Genomic DNA, 23,207 nt, shown 5'->3' with positions numbered 1-23,207 from the left:
GCACCCTCTCTCCTCCTTTATTCTCAAGTTAACTACCCCCTTTACGCAATGACTATTACAGATCCTTACTTCTTTCCTGTGCACTTGTCCCATAACAGGAGCATACTTCTGATTGCTTGCTTACTTCCTGGCTTAACTAAACGTTCTAAATGACCCGCACAAGCCTCAAAACACTAAACATGTTTACAATTAAATCCATCAAAGCCTTTCTCACAGCCCTGTTCCTGAGCTCCTGAGAGTTCCCAGTGAACACTCGGCTCATTTATTAGCCACCTAGAGTACTTAGGAAGACAGAACGTTTCTTCAAGTATCTCTACTAGAGAGTCTCAGTCAGTCACTTTTTTCCCTTCTAATCAACCTACAAAGGCACAAAGGGCAGTAATAAAAAACTCTCTCGCTTGAACAATTATCAGAGAAGTTTTGTGACACCCTGAAAAATGCCCTAGGTTTCTTCTGTGATTTTTCTATTTGTAAGAGTACTTACAAAAAGAGCAAAGGAATCCTAAATACACTTGACCCTAAACAACATGGGTTTGTCCTGTGCAGGTCCACTTATACGAGGATTTTTTCAATAATTACAGTATAGTACTGGAAATGCGTTTTCTCTTCCTTATGATTTTCTTACCATTTTGTTTTTTTCTAGCTTACTTTATTGTAAGAATACAGTATATAATACATATAACATACAAAATATGTATTATCCGGCCATTTATTTTGTCAGTAAGGCTTCCAGTCAACAGTAGGCTATTCATAATTAAGTTTGGGGGGGGGGAGTCCAAAGTCATACATGGATTTTCGACAACACAGGGGGTCAGCACCCAAACCCCTACATTGTACAACTGTATTTATACCAATAAACTGTTTATTGAATTGACAAGTATTTCTAACCAAAGACTATGTTAGGGACAAAAACAAGCTCTCAAGAAAGCTACCTTCACCAAGATGGTAAAGAAGACCTGTCAAATGCCTCCCTTCAACCACACCAAAAAAAATCCTATAATAACAATTCCAAGTCAACTATGCCAAAACATGAAATTTGTATATTTATTTTTGTAAGCAAATTATATTCCTAATAATTATACTAAAGAAATACAGAAAGAGATTTAACTTAGCATATGGAAATTAGTGAGATCAATCCCTACCAAAATTCCAATGGCATTTTTCACAAGAGTAGAAAAAACAAGCCTAAAATCTGTACGGAACCACACCCTTAATAGCCAAAACAGTCTTGAGAAACAACAACAAAGTTGGAAGCATGATACTTCCTGATTTAACTAAACTACAAAGCTATATTAACCAAAACAGTATGGCATAGCATAAAATAGACACACAGACTAAATGAACAGAATAGAAAGCCCATATATAAAGCCCCACATATACAGCCAGCTAATATTTGACAAGTGAGCCAAGAATACTCAATGTGAAAAGGACAGCCTTTTCAACAGCATTAGGAAAACTGGATAACCACATGCAGAAAAATGAAATCAGAGTCCTATTTTACACTACTTGCAAAAATTAACTCAAAATGGATTAAAGACTTAACCTTAAGATGTGAAGCTGTCAAATTCCTAAACGAAAACATAGGGAAAAAGCTCCTTGACCTCACTCTTGGCAACAATCTTTTATATACGACACCAAAGCACAGACAACAAAAGCAAAAATCAACAAGTGGGGCAACATCAAACTTTTAAAAAGCTTCTGCACAGTCTCCTACATCCACTACATTTAAAAGCTTCTAACCAGGGGCGCCTGGGTGGTGCAGTCGTTAAGCGTCTGCCTTTGGCTCAGGGCGTGATCCCGGCGTTGTGGGATCGAGCCCCACATCAGGCTCCTCCGCTATGAGCCTGCTTCTTCCTCTCCCACTCCCCCTGCTTGTGTTCCCTCTCTCGCTGGCTGTCTCTATCTCTGTCAAATAAATAAATAAAATCTTTAAAAAAAAAAAAAAGCTTCTAACCAGCAAAAACAAAAACAATAAACAAAATGAAAAGGTATCCTATGGGATGGGAGAAAATATTTGCAAAGCGTGTATCTGATAAGGGATTAATATCCAAAATATATGAAGAACTCATACAACTCAATAACAACAACAAAATGATTTAAAAATGGGCAAAATATCTGAATAGACATTTTTTCAAAGAAGACATATGATGACCAACAGGTACATAAGAATATCACTAGTCATCTGAGAAATACAAATCAAAACCACAATGAAATATCACCTCACATATGTTAGGATGGCTATAATCAAAAAACAAAAGATAACGGGTGTTGTCAAGGTTATGGAGAAAAGTACACACTTGTGCCTGTTTAGAATGCAAACTGGTACAGTCACTATGGAAAACACTATGAAGTTTCCTCAAAAAATTAAAAATAGAACTACCATATGTTCCAGCCATTCTACTTCTAGGTATTTATCCAAAGGAAATGAAAACAGAGTATAAAGAGATTATCTGCATTCCCATGTTTATTACAGCATTACTCACAATAGCCAATGGGAATAATCTAAGTGCCTATCAAAGGATGAGTGGATAAAGAAAATGGAGTATATAAGTATTTATACATAATGGAATATTATCCAGCCATTAAAAAAAAAAGGAAATACTGCCATTTGTGACAACACAAATAGACTTTCAGGGCATTATGCTAAGTGAAATGTCAAAAGAAAGACAAAAACTGTAAGATCTCACTTGTATGTGGAAGCTTAAAAAAAACTAAAATTAAAAAAAAAAACCTCATAGATCTAGAGAACAGGTTGGTGGTTGCCAGATGCGGGGGGGGGGGGGGCAAAATAAGTGAAGGGGATCAAAAGGCACAAATTTCCAGTTATAAAATAAATAACTCCTGAGCCTGGCTCAGTCAGTTGGGTGTCTGCCTTCCACTCAAACCCCATGTCAGCCTCTCTGCTCCGCAGGGAGCCTGCTTCTCCCCCACCCCACCCCACCCCCGCCTGCCACTCCCCCTGCTTGTGCACTCATTCGTGCACGTTCTCTATCAAATAAATAAATAAAATCTTTAAAAAAATAAAATAAGTCCTGGGGATTGATGACTATAGTTAATAATACTCTATATATATATCTGAAAGGTACTAAGAAAGTAGATCTTAAAAGTTCTCATCACGAGAAAAAACAACTTGTAACTGTGTGTGGTGATGGATGTAATTTTTAATTAGACTTACTGTGGCAATCACTTGACAATATACACAATTGTCAAATCATTATGTTGTACACCTGAAACTAATAAAATGTTATGTCAATTATATCTCAATTTTTAAAAAATAAAGGTAAATAATTAATTTTTAGACACTGAAATTAAGATAAGTTGTCACCAGCAGACCTGTGTTAGAAGACACGTTAAAAGCATGGGTGGGCAAACTTTCTAACAAGGGCCAAATAGTAACTATTTTAGGTGTTGAGGTCTCTATCATAGCTCTTCCATTCTGCCATTACAGTGCAAAAGCAGGCAGACAAAATACAAAAAACAAGTAAGCACAGCAGTGTTCCAACAAAGCTGTATTTATAAAAACCAGTGGTGGGCCACATTTGGCCCATGAGCTACTACAGACTGATTTTCTAAAGAAAATTCTGCAGATGGCAGAGAATGACACCGTCAAATGGAAAAATGAATCTTCAGGAAAGAAAGATCTGCAGATATGGTAAACAGCTGAATAAATATAAAAGACAATTTTTCCCTCTTCACTTCCATAATACAAATAGGACTGTTTGAAAGAAAAGTTAAAACACTGTATTATAGGGTTTTTTACATATACTTACATGACAGCTATAGAGTAAAAAAGAGGGAAGAGACCTGTGTGATTACAAACTCTTACGTTTTACATGAGAGAGTAAAATATTCACTTATAATGGGAAAAGCTAAGGATGTATATATTGTGACACCAAAATAAGCTCTAAGAAATAAAATACTACAAAGAACAGTTAAAAGGTATACAGAAAAATTAAAATGAAATTCTAAAAAGGATTCAATTAACTCAAGAGAAAGCAAGAATGGAAAAACAAAAAACAGATAAGACAAACAGAAAACAAACAGTAAAATGCTAGACCTAATTCAACTATACCAATAATTATCTTAAATGTCCATAGACTGAACACTCCAGTTAAGAGGCAGAGATTATTAGTATAAAAATTCAACACCCAAGCATATGTTGTCTAAAAGGGACAAACTTTAAATATAAGACATAGGTTGAAAATCATAAGCATAAGCAAGCTGGCATGTCTATATTAATTTCAAATAAAGTAGGTATCAAGGCAAAAAGCACCACCAATAATAACGGACATCTCACAAAGATTCAAAGGTCAGTTCATCAGGAAAATGTAACATATACGAATGCATTAATAACAGAGCTTCAAAATATACATAAAGCAAAGATTGGGAGAACTGAAGGGAGAAACAGACAAATCCATAAATGACAGCTGGAGATTTTAACAGTTCCCAGTCTTGGCAATTGATAGAACCACTAAACAAAAATTCAGTATCACTGAGGATCTAAAAAGCATTATCAACCACCCTGATTTAATTTATATTTTATAGAACACTATACATCTGCGAAAATACACATTCTTTTAAAGCACACATGGTTCATTCACCATGACAGACCATAAGATGAGCCATAAAACAAGTCTCAAATTTCCAAGAACTGAAACTTATTAGAATATGTTCCCTGACCATAATGAAATTCAATTAAAGACCTTATACTATGCAGAACCCTAAATTCTGATAACCTCTCCCTTTATAATATTCTTCCCTTCTTCCTTTGCTTTTGTTAAGACTTTACCTATCATTTTAGTAAATTTTCTGTTACTTTTTCTAGTTGTTTTTCTTACTACTCTCTTTTCTAACTTTAGAAACATATCAAAACTCTTTTGCTCATATGATACTTTGTTATTTTCACTTATACATACTTGCTGGCTAGAGAATTAAACTTCATATTTAAGGTATTATCATAACTAGTGATTTCAACTCTAACCTCAACACAGTCAATACAGTAACTAACATAGAACACCACTATTATATTCTTCTAAAACCACCTCTCCTCTCAATTCTCCAAAATAATAGTACTCTAGAACTTAGTCATACTTGATCCTCCCCTTTTCTTCAACTCTATGTCAAATCAGTCAATGAGCCTTATCATTTTCCCTTTAAAACATGTTTTAATTTCATCTTTCCATTTCATTATAAAGAATGAAAAGGATTGAATGGATTATGAAAAGTACTTAAGAAACTGAATTTGCCAAAAACAAACATAGATAATCCGGCAGCAGTGTACTCTTTAAAGGCCCTAAAACTCAATGGCATCTTCACTTCAACAAAATCAAAAGTATATATATCATTTTTGTCTTTGTCCAAGTAACGGTGCAGAAATCTTGACTTGCCTAAAACCATGGGGGAATCACGTGACGATTCAGCTTTCTTTCACCAGAACTGCTAGCCTTGTGAAATTATATGTTAAAACAGGGCTTCTCAAACCATCTGTGGTGAAGACCAGTTGTGTTTGTTTTTTAACTTCCAATTAGTCATGAACAAATACTTTTATAAAATACAATAAAAATAACTTTCTAGAAAAATGCATTTTAAAACACATGCAATATATAAGCTCAAATTTTATATTATTAAATTTGACAGATATGCAACTATACCATCAAGTTACTGTAAGCTTATGTTTACTTTTACTTTCTATACTTACCCACTACAGGCTGCTAACAGTTCACAGCACTGCACTGACATGCATATCACACTCGAAGTATCACTGTATAAACACTCACCCCAATATTAAAAATTATCTCAAGTCTCACTACACCTCACTCAAACCTGGTACCTAATGAGCAAGATAGATAAAACCCTGAAACAAGGAATGAGGTACAGACTTGGGAATAAAATTTCTTGACAGCAATTCTTCCATGCCAAACCAGTAGGCAAAACAGCACCCACACACTCAAACTAGGGTGAATCTCTCTGAAAGGGTGACGACTATAAACCGCCTGCACAGGAAGATGTGGGTATGTGCAGGTCTATGTCTATGTGTTCGTGTGTGTGGGTGTAAATTAAACATTATGACTAATATAGCCAATAAAAATCCAAGTCCAATTTGGTGGTATTTCTTTCAAACTAAGCCTTTCTGCTGAAAACCACTGAGTTGTAAAAATATAATTTATCTTATTATCTGACATATTACATAGGCTCTTGACTAAGCAGAGCCAAAAAGAGAAATAAAACTCACAAGAGATGTAAAACTCTAGACAACAACTATGATCTTCAATGTCTTTCTCAATCACAGGCTCAAAACATACTAATTTATTTTAGAAACTAAAGATTGACAAATCAATGTAACCAATAGAATAACATTTCCAGAGACCTGGAGTCCAGCACCTGCTATGAATAAGTGAGACTGACATTTTCAAAAATAAAATCCACCAAGCCAAATGCAAAAAAATAATTAGCAATTTTTTCAGCTCACAGCAGCTCAGCGAGCTTCCTAAAGTCTTCAGCACAAAAATTTCCTTCCTGAGTTTCAAGATGTGGGAAAAAATACATGACTAGACCATCCTTAAACAACCTCATGAGAGAATCTTCTTTAACGGTTATAGGAATCTGAGAATAATAAAGAAAAAAAGGACACATCATTTTTCACCTATAGATGGTCTAAGTCAAATGGCTTTACTATGTCATTACTAATGGCTTAATTTTAACTCAGTTGTGCACATTAAAGTTATGGATGTCCAAAGACATTCTTTTGATTTTCAGCCCTTAGAATAGCCCCCTAATGATTGTACCATTCCAAATTTAGCACAGCACGGTCTAAAAAACTAATATTCCTGCCAAGAGATTGAGTCTATTTACATAATCTGAATTCCAAATTGGACAACAGAAGCCCAGAAATTAGCCTAATAATTAGTTCCATGTGCTGTGGGTACAAAATTGAAACTGTAAATAAAGTTTAAATAAAATTTTTATATCTTGTTAAATACTAGTAAAATATTCATGCCTCCTCTTCTAAATCAAACAGGTCAGCACTGGATCCTTGCCTATGTTCAACACCAAGCAAGAATGCAATTTACAGAGGTAGGGGTTTTAAAGAGGTAAACTGCTATCATTCTCTACTTTTCTGGAGAGAAAAGGCACAAATTGTGTATTTATTATTGCCCAGTTCCTGCTATCTCACTGAATCCTTACCTAATCTTGAAGTGAGCCTATACTCTTTCTAATACACCATACTGAAAGTAAAATCAGAAAAGAGCTACACTATTGTACTTCTCAAATTTCCATAAAAAGTAGATAATCAATCTAGAAAACTCCCAAATCAGGTTAAAAAAAAAAAAAAAACCCTAAGAACCTCAGTCTGGCTCCATAGTTCTCTGGGACTTTTTGAGCTTTTTATATTGTAAACCTTCTTCATGGCGACTTCATGAAGTCACTCCATAAAGACAAGCATTTTTTTTTAAGATTTTATTTATTTATATGAGAGAGAGAGCATATGCACACATAAACACACGCGCGCAGCGGGCAGAGGTGAGAAGCATAGTCCTTGCTGAGCAGGGAAGCCTAACGCTCAATCCCAAGACCCCGGGATCGTGACCTGAGCCAAAGGCAGCCACTTAACCAACTGAGCCACCCAAGCACCCCTAAAGACAAGCATTTAAACACAATACAAAGTCCTAAGAAAAAGCATCTTATCTCACTCATTCTTCCATTTGCTCAGTAACTAACACATAGCCTGTTACATAATTGGTTTTTAGTAAACATCTGATAGGTGAATAGATAATCCATGAAAGAGACAGGGAGAGTGGATGGGAGAAGAAAAGGTATGAGATAGAGGGAGGATCTCAAAGGTAGGATTCAACTAATATCAACTAACACCTCTATTCTATGATATAGCAATATTAGAGATACCTGCTTCCAATGACCTTTTTATTTTACATAATGATCATCTAAAATGAAAATCAACAAGAGGGAACAGGAACTAGGCAGGAGTAAAATACTGAGCAGGGTTTGTGGGAAGCTCAGACAGAAAAGTGACCATATATATCATATTTAAGGCAACTTATCTTGAGCTTTAGAGATTAAACCTCAACTCATTACTATAAATTGCTACTAACTGATTTCTTATAAGAAACTCACAGAACTTGCTATATTATCTAAATAATACTTATTAGAAAATTGAGTTTATTGGGGCACCTAGGTGGCTCAGTCGGTTAAGCATCTGCCTTGGACTCAGGTCATGGTCTCAGGGTCCTAGGACTGAGCCCCACATCAGGCTCCCTGCTCAGTGGGAAGTCTGCTTCTCCCTCTCCCTCTGCCCTACCCTCCACTCGTTCTCTTTCTGTCAAATAGATAAAATATTTTTTTAAAAAGTGTAAATTTATGAAAACTGAGGGAAAAAAGTTAAAAGTGTAGAGACCTATTCTTTAAAACAACAGAAGAGCTAAAATAAGACCCTGACTTTTATACCAGCTCTCTCTCCCACGCCTACATCTTACCTTAAAAAAACAAATTACCTATCATGGAACATTGCATCAAAAACTGGGGATGTACTGTATGGTGACTAATATAACAAAATAAAAATTATAAAAAATAAAGCAAAACAAATTACCTTACTATCAAATTATCAGAAGAAAATAACATGATAAATGTTTACAATCATCAACATTTAGAACAATAAACATTTCAACTTAAAAAATATAACTAACATAAAAAAAGATTAGATATAAACTGAAAAATAATATTCACTCGCAATTACTTAGACACTGTTGATCTATTTCCCAGAAAAGAAAGTCATACAAGTAAAATAATAATAATAATAATAATAATAATAATAATAATAACAACAACAACAACAATGATCCAAGTCATCTTTCCAGGATAATCTAATTGCAAAGACATTGAGCTAAGGGTAACTAACTTTCCGAGCAATTTAGCAATTATCAAATATATCTCATTTTCTAAAAAGAGTTTTCATGACAAGTTAGGAGCAGTTTCCAATTTAGAAAAAAGTCTGTGCACAAACAGAAAATAGGGGCTCTCTCCTTGTAGTCTTGCTTTCCACAGTAAGTTTTGTTAAGTGGGTTATTTTAATAAAATTCTAACATATCAGTAACTTTAACATACTCATGAAAACCAAAGTAGGAGACTCGCGGTAAGTTCATTCTCAATGCAGAAGTAGCTGCAAGCAGATATTCTGTCATAGAATTTTATTATCATACTTTTAAATATGGGAACCAAGCAAAGCAGCCAAAAATTTAAAAAGGAATTTAACTCAGTCCATAAAGAATCCAATAAAAATATCAATAAATACCACTACCCTATACTCTTTCTACTCATACAGTCAAAATACTTATGCTTATTGAGGGCCTACTATGTGCCAAGTATTCATTTAGCCCATATTTATTTTTTCAAAGGGCATTATCATATGAGCATAAAGCCCAATGAGAGACTTAAGATAGATGACATTACTCTCACCAGACACATGAATAAACCTGAAGCATGGAGAAGCTAAGCCAACTTGCCAAAGGCACAGTAGCCAGCCCAAGAACCCAATGAACATGACCTTCACTGTGCATGCTGGGCACACACTACCACCAACCTGAGTGCACTCACTCTTTGTAGAAATTGACACCAAGCATGATCTGCCCAAACTGTGAAGAGATGATAATTGAGACTCCCTCTTAACCATTCAGGTTTCAGTGCCCACTACAATTCATCTAGAGTTGATCCCCCACGTAGAAAGGGAACAAAGATCATAAATTACAGGTATTAGAATATCAATAGGCTCCCATATCTGGGAGTGAGACTATGTTTATTTTTTATACTTCTTTCTTAATATTTTTCCACAGTACCTTTTTCTAACCATAAGACCATATTATTTTTATAAACAGGAAAAAGATCAAATTTTTTTTCATTTTCTAAATGACAGGTGCTTAATTTGGAACAGGAAGTTTTAATAAAATAAAGGCTCCTATAACTACCACAGGACAGAAAGGAGGAGAAACAAGGGAGAAACGCAAAACAAAGGCAAATCAAATAGGAGGAGCTTTAAGCCTTCAGAAAATAAATACACTGAGTTGAAAAGATATAATCCATATTCAACCATAATGAATAGAGTTTAAAAATGCAATCAGCTCTGCCTCATGTCCACCAGAGTAGGCACAGCATACAATAAAGAAGCACGAGCAGATCTGACAGAACCTTGTTCAGACGCACTAGGCTTCAGTGGGTAATGCCCCAGAGCTTGAACGTACCTTAGGCTGACTCAGTGACAGGATGGCTGAAAGATTTGTGTTGGCCCCACCAGTTCAATGCCCGGAAGGATAAAACAGATCAGCAAAGTAAATACTCCATTTTACAGAGTATTTCTGTTCCTTCAGAAACCAAATAGCCACAAATCAGGATTTTATCTTCAAGAGCCAGACTTATGTGCTCCATTTATTCCCTTACTATTCACTTCAGGATAGAGGCAGGGGGCAATAATCAACTTACAAGAATAAATTACTGACAATTCCAGAGGTCAACTTCTTTATTTGTTAACATTTATCAACCTCTCCACCTTTGTACTAAAACACTCCTAGGCATCCTTCCAAAAATCTCTTGGAGCCTTCTCCTCTCCGAAGCTTCTTAAAACCCCCATTCTTATCTTCCACCTCTTTTATATTATTTTTCCTCTTGTACATTACTTAATGCTCCACTGAACTAACATTATTTACTTAAATATTCTGTCTTCACTAAACTACAAGCCTTTCAGTGTCAAGCTATATCTTAGGCATTTGTGTTCCCTACTGATTAGCATAATGGCTGAAATACAGAAGGGACTCAAAACTTGGTTTTTGTGAATTAAACTGAGCTCTAGCAATGAAAGGAGACTGTTGGAAGATCCTAATTCTAGAATTGTTCATCTTTACTAAATAAATAAGAATATGGATAATGAAACACTCAAGTAGAAAAAAAAAAAGTACATTCAATTTAGCTACTAAAATACTTCAGGGTAGAGTCTCAGTAATACAACCTAGTCTGATTTAAGAACTGATTGTTACCTTACCTGGACTAAACTGAAATTCACCTTGACAATTCACAAAGACAGTCTGCTAGAAAACCTAATGGCAGAGCCAATACGGTGAGGCACAGGAGGTACCACATTTACCTGTTTCTTAAGAGTAAACTTCTCAAGGGCCACAGAATAATTCCTACATCAAAAAGAATGTATTTTCAAGTTAGGAATCTGAATTCTTTTTTCACAGGACCTTCAGTTCTCCTTTTCACAGTTTCCCTCCCTTTTAATGCCACTCTTAAGATTCCTGAGAAAACGCACCAAGAAAAGAAACAAAGGAGATGACAGAGCTGTTAAGATGGTGGCTTTGGAGCCAGACAGCGCTCACCAAAACTCCAAATTCCAATCCGATTGCTTACTAACTGAGGAATCAATCTACAAGTCTTGGTTTCCTCATCTAGAAAATAAAAATAATCGTAGAACCTACTGGATGATCATGAAGATTAAATAAGGCAGTGCATGAAAATCACTCAATAAATTACAACAGTTATTATTCTCAGCATCAAAGACAGGTTGGCATGATGGTTAAGAGCATGAGTCATACTGCCTGAGACTGAATTCCTGCTCTGCCACTTCCTAGCTATTTTGACAAATTACTTAACCTCTTGTGGCCTAACGCCCATGACACAGAGTTCTCGGGAGATTAAATGAGTAACACATTTAAAGCAATTAAAACAGTGCCTGACACCGAATAAGCTCTCAATAAACATTAGTTATTATTGCTATTACTATTAACTACAAACACCTAGAAAAGAGTTCCTACACATCAAATTTTTAAAAATTTTAAAGGTGATAAATGCTATGAATAAGCAATTCATAGGAAGAATAGAAATAGCTGATAAAGATATTAAACAATTCTCAGCTTCATTCATTATTAACAGAATACCAATTTAAAATAATGATTTCATTTTTCAGCTCATCTTTTGCAACAATTAAAAGAAATGCCAGTGGAAGAAAGGAAAAGCATGCATCCTCAATATGCTGCTGATGGAAATGCAAATTTGCATCTTAATGAAAGGTGATTTGATGTTACCTACTAAAACTGTTAAAGTTTATTAGTTGATTCAGCAATTCCACCTGTAGAACTATATCCCAACAGAAATATTCATGAAAGTGGGCAGACATGTAGAAGAAACTAGAAACACCCCACATGCCCATCAATAGGACACTGGTTAAAGAAACCACTTTACATCAACACCACAGAATGCAGACATTTTAAAAATTACTGAAGATCCACAATATAAAAACGAACACATATTCATTATATATTGTTAAGAATAAAGTTATGGAACAGTATTTACAATATGATGTCATTTTATTTGTAAATACAAAACAAAATTACACACCTATTTATATATTTACCTCTATGTGCTTAGAAAAATCTGAAAGATTTTAGTGACTATGTTTGGCAAATGTGAGGTCTATGCCATTTAAATTTTTGCAACACATCTGTACTACTTTTTAGTTTTGATTTGCTGTTGTTTATTTAAAGAAAGCATAAGAGCAAATAATAGTTAAAAGCAGACTTTGAAGCCAGTAATTTGGATTTGCATGTCTACCAGCAATGTGCCTTCTCCGTCTCAGTATCCCCATTCGTAAAATGAGAAGATCAATACTAATACTAATGATACCAATATACTAACAATAACAACAATAATCACCATGTTATAGGGCAGTGGTAAGCATTAAATGAGTTAACAAATGGAAAACCTTAGAACAATGCATAGCACAGAGTAAGCACTCTCTGAACTGCCCACTATTATTACTCTTGGGTAGCATCCTTAAAAAACACTAGGTCAGCCAAGTCACCCCTCAGAAACCCAATTAAATCCCAAGGTGACCAACAAAATAATCAACACACAACTGCTACAATAAATACACTGGGTCTGGGCAACCGATTAACAATACTTTATTTCTGTGTTACAACTGCCCGGCGGCCAGAAGACCTAGGATTCCGATTCTAACTTGGATCCCCTTCTTGTCCTCAACTTCCTCATCTGTTCAAGGGAGGAAGCTGACTTAAATATCACCCAAATTCTAATACCCTAATAGGACAACTTTACTAAACAAAATGATTATAGATCTTCGGAGTTGCCTCGGAAATACACTGCTCATCAGCAGATTCATAATCTGAAATACAACTCTATACTAAAAAAAGGGCCCCTTAACAGAAAAACTTCCATAACAGTGTCTTGGAACACACTGCAACAAAAAGGGATCTCCTCTATGTGAACATCATATAATCACATCTCCTATAAGTTTTCTTAACTCATATATTCTATCCACTTAAATGGTTTTTCCCCAATCCCACTCCCCCACAACACAACATAAATTAGTGAGATTTTACTCTATGTTCACCAAGGCCCCATAGTTCCATAACTACATGGAGAACACGCAATTTTTTTCCCACCTGCCCTCAAATATACTTCACAGGAAAAATGCCACACATACACACACACACGCGCGCACACACCCCACCACCACCACCATTAAAAAAAACACCACAAAACACTTACACGGAATGCTGCAAGAATGATTCTTGTCACTTTCTCTTTGACAGATTCTTGAAGGATATCGGACAGGACAGGAATGATATTATAGCGCCGCAGGTGTTCACACATTTGAGGACTGAATGCCAGGAGCCATATTGAAAAAATCATTTGATACTGGAGTTGAAAGCCACACTTGTTACTCAAAACTCCCATGATGCTGAAAAGGAACACACATTAAGAAAATATTTACTATAACAGTGCAGTAAGAAAGAAAAAATAATTGATTATTCTCTTTTTGCTCTAACGGAACAACCGCTCTGAATTAAGTCCTCAGTTTTTTTTTTCTGCCACAAGTAACAAGTAAGGTAGGCCCCTACTTATAGAGGGCCATTTCCAGCCAGCCTGACTTAAGTCTCTCTCCAAAAGGACTTCAGCATTCAGCAGCACCTGCTGCAGGGAAGCAATGAGAAGGGAAACACAGACTTGCAATATGGCAGAAGAAATGGTAAGACAGACAAACATAAAAAAGCTAAAATCAAAAGGACTTGTTAACACAAATGGATGTACACTTTAATGAAGTCAGAAGGTATATCAAGATTTTGAATCTGGATAATCAAGAGGATCATTTGTAGCTTTAAAAATATTTAGGAACCTCACACAGAGAAAAGGGGATGAATTTGGAAAAAACCCGTCTTGAGTCTGAATTGGACACAGCCAATCTTTAACTTTGGGGGTTAAAACCTCAGAAGCTTCTGGGCGAACCTCCCATTTTACTGATAAGGAAACTGGGAAAGCCATATGGAAATGAAAGAGGTTACATCAAGGAAGAAGACTAAGGAAATTTCCCTGGGGAATGCCTACATTCAAATAAAAAGGAAGATAAACCACTAAAAAATGACCAGAGGGGTTATGGGGAACTTAAAACACAACACAAAGAATGAACCCTACTGTATTTATGGACCTTAGTTAATAAGAATATATCAATACTGGCTCATCAAGTGAAAGAAATGTACCATACTAATAATGTAAGACATTAATATGGGAAAACTACAGGAGGACAAGTATATATGGGAATTCTGACTTCTCATTTTTCTGTAAACATAAAACTGCTCTTTAAAAAGTCTATGAATAGAGCTACCCTGCAGCAACATCCACAATAGCCAAACTATGGAAAGAGCCCAGATATCTACCAACAGATGAATGGATAAAGATGTGGTGTATATATACAATGGAATATTACACAGCCATCAAGAAAATGAAATCTTGCCATCTGCAACAACATGGATGGAACTAGAGGGTATTATGCTAAGTGAAATAAGTCAATCAGAGAAAGACAATTACCCTATGATCTCACTGATGTGTGGAATTTAAGAAACAGGGCAGAGGATCATAGGGGAAGAAAATGAAACAAAACGAAACCAAAGAGGAAGACAAACCATAAGAGACTCTTAATCTTAGGAAACAAACTGAGGGTTGCCAGGGGGAAGGTGGTGGGGGGATGAGGTAACTGGGTGATGGACACTGGGGAGGGTATCATGCCCTGGGCCAAAGGCAGACACTTAACAACTGAGCCACCCAGTCGCCCCTTTGTTAGCTATTTAGTACTGTCCAACTAGATGATAATTTCTTTAAAGGAAAGGGACCATATGTTTCTTTGTATTCCCTAAAATTATTCCCTATAATATATAGTACAACATTACGAAGAGAGCTCAAAAAATACAAACTGTCAAATCCAAAATTAGAAGGGTAAAGTCCATGAGCCAAAAAATTATTTAGTATTCTATTTTGTTTTTAATTAAGGTTTAAAAAAAAACAACAACAACAAGCCAATGAAGGGCACAGGGAGACAAAACAGCCGATTTACTGGCTGACTGATATACTTCCAGCTAGCTCTTCAAACCCATGAGCACCTTGCACCTCATCACACAACGTCACCCAACAATGTAATGTTTTGATGTTTAAAATAAATCTTACCTTTCGTTTAAATACTACTTTAATTGTATACTACTTTATACTTCCAACTTACTCCAATGCCAATTGAATCTGTGGAGGCAATTATCCCAGAAAAACCCCCTTTGCTCCAGTATTTAATGAATCAATGCTAACCTTCAGAATTTCTAGCGAAGTCAATATGCAAGACAATGCAAAGTATATTTTTTGTTTATATAGGTATATAAACATTCAAAAATAGAATTGTATCATTCACATAAAAGGCTTTTTCCTAAGATTTAGTTTATTTAGAAAGACAGAGAGAGAAATAGCACAAGCTGGGGGATGGACAGAAAGAGAGGGGGAGAGAGGATCTCAAGCAGATTCCCCGTTCCATCTCAGGACCCTGAGATCACAACCTGAGCTGAAATCAAGAGTCAGACACTCATCCAACTGAGCCACCTAGGTGCCTCCACATAACAGACTTTTTAACAAAAAAAAATTATATAGCTAAAAATGTTCTGGAGTTTTTAAAATAGCAGTTCTATTCTCTTCAAAAAGGCTATACTTGAGTTTTTTCCTACTCACATGATTCCTCCTTGTGATTTGAGAAATATCAAAAAGAAAGAAACAAAACTTTCAATCCTAAACAAAAGAAATGGACAAGTAGAAAGTACATGTTTTGTTTCTTCAAAAATGAAAAGATTAAATGGGTTTTTTTTATTGTGATACTATCAACAAGTTAACATACTACACCCTTTATTTATGCCTGCTCTCAACCTAAAGGTCTCTATTTTTTTATTACTATTAATCTAATCAGCAGTCATTAGTATATCGAAATGTATAGGTTGAACACAGAGTATTCTAGACTATATTTGTCCCTGCTCTTGTTGCTAATTGAACAGTTAATACTGCTTCCTGCCCTCCAAAATACTAAGTGCCTGTACTAGAACAGCTGCATCTGGTTAACTTCAGTATACCATTAGGGTCCACTGTATCAAATTTTAGTATTTGAGTTTATTTTCTGAGCAATTCTAACTATTTATAGAAATTGCTGATTCATGACTTTTATTTTCTTTTACAGATCTTCCAAAGAACAAAAAAAAAGCACTTTTTTGTGTACTAGAATGAAATTCAATTTATTTTGCAATTACTATACGGGTCTACTGGATCCATTCATAAACCTAAGATATACTATGGGGTTTCAATGATTTTATATTATCCATAATTTGAAGAATTATACTATTTTATTAACCAAGATATTATTTCATCATTATACATCCATAATTTCCAACTATGCTAAAAAAATTAAACACTAAAATTATAAGAAAATTGGAGAATGATGGCATCACCTAGGAAGATGATATAATAATGAAATAAATAATTACCCTTTTTATTGTATTGCCAAAAATATTGCATCATTTTCTACAAATTTGCATGTCATCCTTGCACAGGGACCATGCTATTTTTCTCTGTATCATCCCATTTTTAGAATATGTGCTGCCAAAGTGAGCGCTGCATCATTTTTAAAGAAGGTAAAAAGGCTGGAAACACCATGTCTGTAGTCTACCTTTAGATTTCTGTACAATAAAAAATTAACATCATAGTCCTGAAACCACTGTTCTTAGAAAGGTCTGCTTACAAAGTGAGCCTTTGGCTGGCTTCTGGGAACCAGAGTGGTAAACAGTTCCCTACACTGATATAAAACTTTCCCTAAATGATAAAGGTAGCTCACTATACCTATACTGTATGCACAAACAATATACTTATGTTTATATTGAACACCTGCTGTCCTTCTGGAGTCTGGAATTTTCCTGCATGCTAGGCAAAGGGTGCCTACCTGACAAACTTCCAATAAAAACCATGGGTGCTGAGTCTCTAGGATGCCTGAGCAGAAAAATCACACAAATGTTGCTACATTTTCGCTGCTGGGGAAAAAGTATACTGTGTGACCCCCACAGGAGGGAGAGAACATAAGGAAGCCTAACATGTGTTCTTCCAGACTCTGCCTGATCCATTGTGCCTCTGAAATAAATCCCAGCCATGAGAATGACTACATGCTGAGTCCCTTGAGTCTTTCTACTGAGTCTCCTGACACTGTGTGAACACTGAAGTTCAGAGAATTCAGAATTTTTTATCTTCCGTCCATAATGCCAATTACCTGAGGATGGCATTTCGTAATTATTAGATGAATCAGAAGTTGAAAGCAAAGAGACAGACATCATTCTGTTCTCTAACAATGATGATGAAATTGGTCATATAAGTGAAATCTCAAACTGTGAGTCTTCAGATGACTGTATCATAAATCCATTTTGTCAAACTCAAGAATCAGTAAGTGAAAATATATCTCCAAGGACAAAAAAAGGAAATACAGTATTCTCATTTATTTAGCTGTTCAACATGAAAGACTTCAACACAATATTTTGCAATAAGAACCTGGACCATTCCATTTTGCTAAAAAGGACATGTGATGGTTTTCTTTCAGCTTTCATGATGTTTGTGCACCAAAATTCACTTACTACAGAAAGATTTACCATGAAAAAATTCTTTTTTTTTAATTTGAGAGAGAGGGTGCACACGAGCTGGGGGGGGGGTGGGGAGGACGGAGAGAATCTCAAGCAGACTCCCTGCTGAACACAGAGCCTGACACGGGGCTCAATTTCACAACCCTGAGATAATGACCTGAGCCGAAATCAAGAGTCAGACGCTTAACCAACTGAGCCACCCAGGTGCCCCACCATGAAAAAATTCTTATTAGAATTTCTAATGGTTGTTTTTCACTATTTCTTTATTCATAATTCTATTAATTATACATAAAATGCCCAAATATATGTTTTCCAAAAGGTCCACATGGTAAATTGTCATGACTATTTTTCCTGACATACTGAAGACTGAAATTTTGCATAAGAAATGTAAGATTACTAATTTACTCAGTCAATAGTAATTGAGTATTTCATCACAATTCTATGCAAGTCATAAGAAAAGCCATTTGCAGAAGTACCCCAGCTGAGGAAGTTGCATGCCAATACTGGGTGAGGAGACCCCTCTGGCAGGTGTATCCCTACACTGGAGATGGAGGCACCAGACTGGCAGAGTCTGATGACACAGCATCAGGAGTCTTCAATCAACTCTTCTTGCTCACCAAGCAACCTTCTGTTAACAAACTAGTTTCCTGTATAGGTTTTCCAACAGATAAACAATGTCTTCACTAACCAAAAACAGTATTTGTTTTAAAAGCAGTGAGATCTCTCATTATGAAAAAATAAGCTGGCTTTTGGTAGTAAAAGAGAATTTTGTTTGTTTTGGGATTGGGGCGGGGGGTTGTTTGTTTTATAAGTACATTTGCTAACCTGAGAGTGTAGCTCCTCATAGTTCCTGGACCTGCAAATTAGGACCCCACAGAGAATGGTCTAATTACACAGCATTACAAAGAATTATATCATTCTTATTCACTATATTATATTATATTATATTATATTATATTATATTATATTATATTATATTATATTATATTATATTCATTCTTCTGGATAAGACCTTTTCTTGTTGATTTTTGCCTACATATACCACAAGATACTTTTATAATTGTTCTTCTATTCTGAATACCTAGAATTTGTTCTATCAAAAGCATTTGGCTTTTCGGAGTTCTTAACCTCTTAAATAGCACAGGCCAAGTGAGGGAAAGGGGAAACATTCCGTTTAGTAGTTACTAACTTCCATGAAGGTTAGCATAATCTATTCTTAAACAGACATGGAAAAAAAAGTATTTCTTTTAGATGATTAAATGTATTAATTTCTTTCAAAATGTCAAGGAGAGATGCTTTCAAATCTTATTCTACATTAAAAGTAAAAGGGCACTCACCAGTTTACCCCATCTGCTTCTACCCAGGCAAAGCGGTACTCATTGACCCGAAGCATCAGCTGCAGACACCCAGCAACACACTGCACATACTGAGAACTCTATGCAAGAAGAAGTACAAGGTTTTAAAATTGGAAAGCATTTAAAGACATGAGATCATGCATATACAAAAAGTCTGGATTTTTTTTACTGAGTTTCTTATCATCAGAACATCCAAAAGTCCCTACCGTTTTTTCAAAATCAATCTCCATTTTTGTTTTTCTCTCTACCTCTTAGAAATGCAGTTGATTTTCTCTACCAAATTAAACCCACATAGTTCAAGACTACTTAACACACAGGGAAATCAAGGAACAAAGTAAGTATATACTTGATAATGGCTTGATAAACGTCATCTTGCAATGTTTCTCTTAGTCCTGAAGAGAGGCACTATAGAGATAATACTGCTCTTCATAACTGCAGAAATATCAAAGAATGACAATAAAATTAAAAAGATAAAACTATGCTTTGAGATGAACCTGTATTTAAATGGTCTGAGGTGAGTCATTGAACCTTTCCAATAATCGATTTCTTTGTCCTTAACAAGGATAACGCCCCCAGGCATCCCAAAGGGGTACTGTTAGGATTAAGTAATTTATTTTGTAGAAATTCAATAAATGGGAATTTAGAAATATATATATAGCATATAAGAAGTCTAAACATTTGAAGAAGACCTTTGCTCTATAATTTTTAACAACTATCACTTCAATAGTACTGTTCTAGGGAAACTGTGGTTAAATCTGGAACCTAAAAAAAACAGGAATAATATCCCCAGGAATAATGCAGGCACCTCCATTTTAACAAAGCTAATAGCAACACCTGGCCTGGGCTCTTCTCTAAATATTCACCGTGAGCCTAACATCTATAAGAACAGAGAGACAAGAGGGATTTTTAGACTCTAGCCTTAACGAACATGCTAAAAAAATAAAATAAAATAAAAAGAAAGAAAAGGAGAGAATCAAGAATGTTATAGAAGTTCACAACACCTAATATATACGATGTTTCTAGGCTCTGTGTTTTAACTCAAAGTTGTTAAAACCTAACATTTCAAGGAAATTCTAGGCATTCAATTACAAAAACACAATGATATAAGTCCATTTGGTGGAACTATCAAAATTATCAAAAAAGGTTATCTTAGATTTTACCTAGAAAGTAGTGAACATAGTTTCCCAAAAGCACTTAGGTATCCAGTGATATAATTTGCCTGAAAACTCAAAACATTAGCAGAAATGACCCAAAAAAAGTGAATTTTCAGCTCTAAAACTATCTCCCATAATGGAAAAAAAAAATGTTATTTTTCCAATTAAGTCAGCAGGTAGTAATCCTTTGTGAAAGAGGAGTTCCATTTTTCTTTTTTAGAGAGACAGCCTAAGCAAGGTTTCTACATATAATGAATAAAAAGGCAACCTAGGGCATTCTCTCCTCTTCCATTTATCATCAATTTCCTCTCAACACAAAAATGTGTTGGTTCACTGTAAGCCTTTCTTTTTGTGTCCATTTTACTATACCATGTTGAAATACATGATACATTTCAAATATGGATTCTTCATTGTCATAGAGCTTCCAGATTCACATTATAAATGTGCATATGAAAGATCCTGTTTCTAAAACTGTACTCACACTTATTATAAATAATGAAGCAGTCCAAAGGCCATTCCAGAAATCACTTTCAAAGTATATAGTGATGGCAACACTGGAAATGACTGAATTATTGCCTTTGATTAAACAAAGTAAATTATATCATTTCATTATCTTTCACTCACATGTGTCCTATTACTCTCATGTATAAAATTACACTACAGTTTTTCTTCTAAATCATCAGTCTTCAATCAAGCCAACAAGTCACCATCTCTATTCCCAGACAAAGATAATTTAATACTGCTGGAGATAATCATACAATCCTGCAAAGCCATCAAGCAATTCTGGTCTGTTCTCACTGCCATTTCCCAGTCACCCATACTCACCACTATCCTCCTATCCAACTCTCTTCCCTCACTCTCAGCAGTATGAGAAAATATACATACCATTAGTTAGAGATTCACCAGCTACCAACATCTCACCCCCCAAAACTGAACTATGCTTATAGCCATTCTTAAGAGACCAGCAGACTTATTCCTTTCCACGACCCTCAGCCCCAGGAAAGTCTATATCCCATTCCTCTCACGTCATGTTCCATCCATCAGACCCGTCTACATCCTCAGTCTCTGTTTGATAGATCTCCTCTCCTCAGCCTCTAAATATATTCAATCCTTTCCCACCCTACAGCTGTCCTTGTACCAATCTCTGCATCTTTCTTCCTCCCAATACATGGAAGTTTCTTGAAGGAATTATCACCAAACTTTTACCTCTTTTATATCTTATCACCCCTTTAGTATGGCAAATTCTAGGATCACCATTGACCTTAAGATAAGATTCCAGTTCCAACAGTTATTTTCACCTGAGAACCAGACCTCTATTTCCAACTACAAACTGAACAGCTCTCCCCCATTCTCTTCACCATTTGAATTAATTCACCTGCAAGTCTTGGATCAATTGTTAACTCCTCCACCATGAAAGAAAGGCAGTAGTATAGTAGTATATAGTATATAATCGTTAGGAACAAAGGCTCTGGAACCAGCCTGCCACACTCAGCTACTTACAAACTATGTAACCTTGAAAGAGCTTCCTATGTATAAAATGGAGCTAATAGGACGAATCCCACGAAATGTCAGTATAATTTCATTAGTTAATGTATGAAAGAGTTTTCAATGGTATCTGTCATACAATATTCCACATATGTTTGCTGCTGCAACTACTACTGTATTCTGATTTCTCCAGATGGAATTAATCACTTCCATGTGCCACATATAAATCTCTATTTGTAAATCCCTTTGAGTGAGTGTGTGTGTCGCATGTATGTGTGTCAGTCATCCCCATTCGACCAGAGAGCAAAAGAGGAGTCTTTCTTAATCTCAGCATTTAAGCATAGTCCCTGGCAAAAGAAAAAAGAAAAAACACAAACAAAAACAAAAAAAACCCAGGACTTTAAAAATTTTGTTTGCTAAATGAATAATTAAATATTCATTCCACTTGATTTTTTTTTATCATGCCATTTGGCTTTAGGAGGAAAAAAGTAAAACCTAAAGTTTTAAGATGTGTTTTGTCCAAAGGAAGTGATCTTTGTTTTCTGCCTAGTAAGATACTGTTTAAAAAAAAAAAAAAAAAAAAGGACAAAATATAGAAGCCCCCAAATTCCGTATTATCCTTTCCCTTAAGTTCATTTCCATGAGAATATAAAAAGGTACTACTATCCTCTACACTGTTCAATGTAAACACAATCTTGATCTTTTCCTGCTGTATATATATATTTTTTTCTTTTTTAAGATTTTCTTTATTTGAGAGAGAGAGAGAGAGACAGACAGAGATAGCAAGAGAGCACAAGCGGGGCGGAGAGGGAGAAGCAGGCTCCCCGCTGAGTAGGGAGCCAGACATGGGGCTTGATCCCAGGACCCTGGGATCATGACCTGAGCCGAAGGCAGACGCTTAATCAACTGAGCCACCCAGGCACCCCTCAACATGCCTTCTTTAATGCACCATTGGCTAAGGCAGGCCAAGGTTCCTTTTCTCACTCCACTTCCACTGAGTTCACACTTCACCTGAAGTTCAGAAAACACAGTGCTGTGCCTTCATACAGTTTCCTTCGTGAGCAAATACAGAGTTGACAGATCTTCAAACTTTCTTGACTTCTAAATTCTATATTTTTTCTTTTTGCTAGAATTTCCTATTCTATTAGGACTTCAAAAAGTATTATTGAAATAGCTGTAATTGTAATAGAAAATCCTGAAATCTCACAACAAACTGA

General features: G+C 35.6%; 1 protein-coding gene and 1 non-coding gene across 3 annotated transcripts in view; both read right to left on the bottom strand.

Annotated features, from left to right (window-relative positions):
* ATP6V1H (ATPase H+ transporting V1 subunit H) overlaps positions 1 to 23,207 on the bottom strand; it is a 121,565-nt gene that overhangs the window by 59,241 nt on the left and 39,117 nt on the right. For both annotated transcript variants that reach the window (XM_045789090.2, XM_087864879.1), the window contains 2 exons: positions 19,334 to 19,431; positions 13,567 to 13,759 (listed from right to left, as the gene is read on the bottom strand). In XM_045789090.2, coding sequence (XP_045645046.1) covers positions 13,567 to 13,759; positions 19,334 to 19,431 — 291 coding nt within the window. The remainder of the gene's footprint in view (positions 1 to 13,566; positions 13,760 to 19,333; positions 19,432 to 23,207) is intronic.
* Positions 16,878 to 16,987, bottom strand: LOC123786847 (U6 spliceosomal RNA). Its single transcript, XR_006778068.2, has one exon. It is a non-coding gene; the product is annotated as a U6 spliceosomal RNA (small nuclear RNA).

This window comes from Ursus americanus, chromosome 9 (genome assembly GCF_024610735.1).
Source record: "Ursus americanus isolate L20-20 chromosome 9, mUrsAme1.1.p, whole genome shotgun sequence".
NCBI classification, from domain to species: domain Eukaryota; kingdom Metazoa; phylum Chordata; class Mammalia; order Carnivora; family Ursidae; genus Ursus; species Ursus americanus.
Note: the sequence above shows the minus strand (reverse complement) of the source record. Positions and strands in the feature narration are given on the sequence as shown.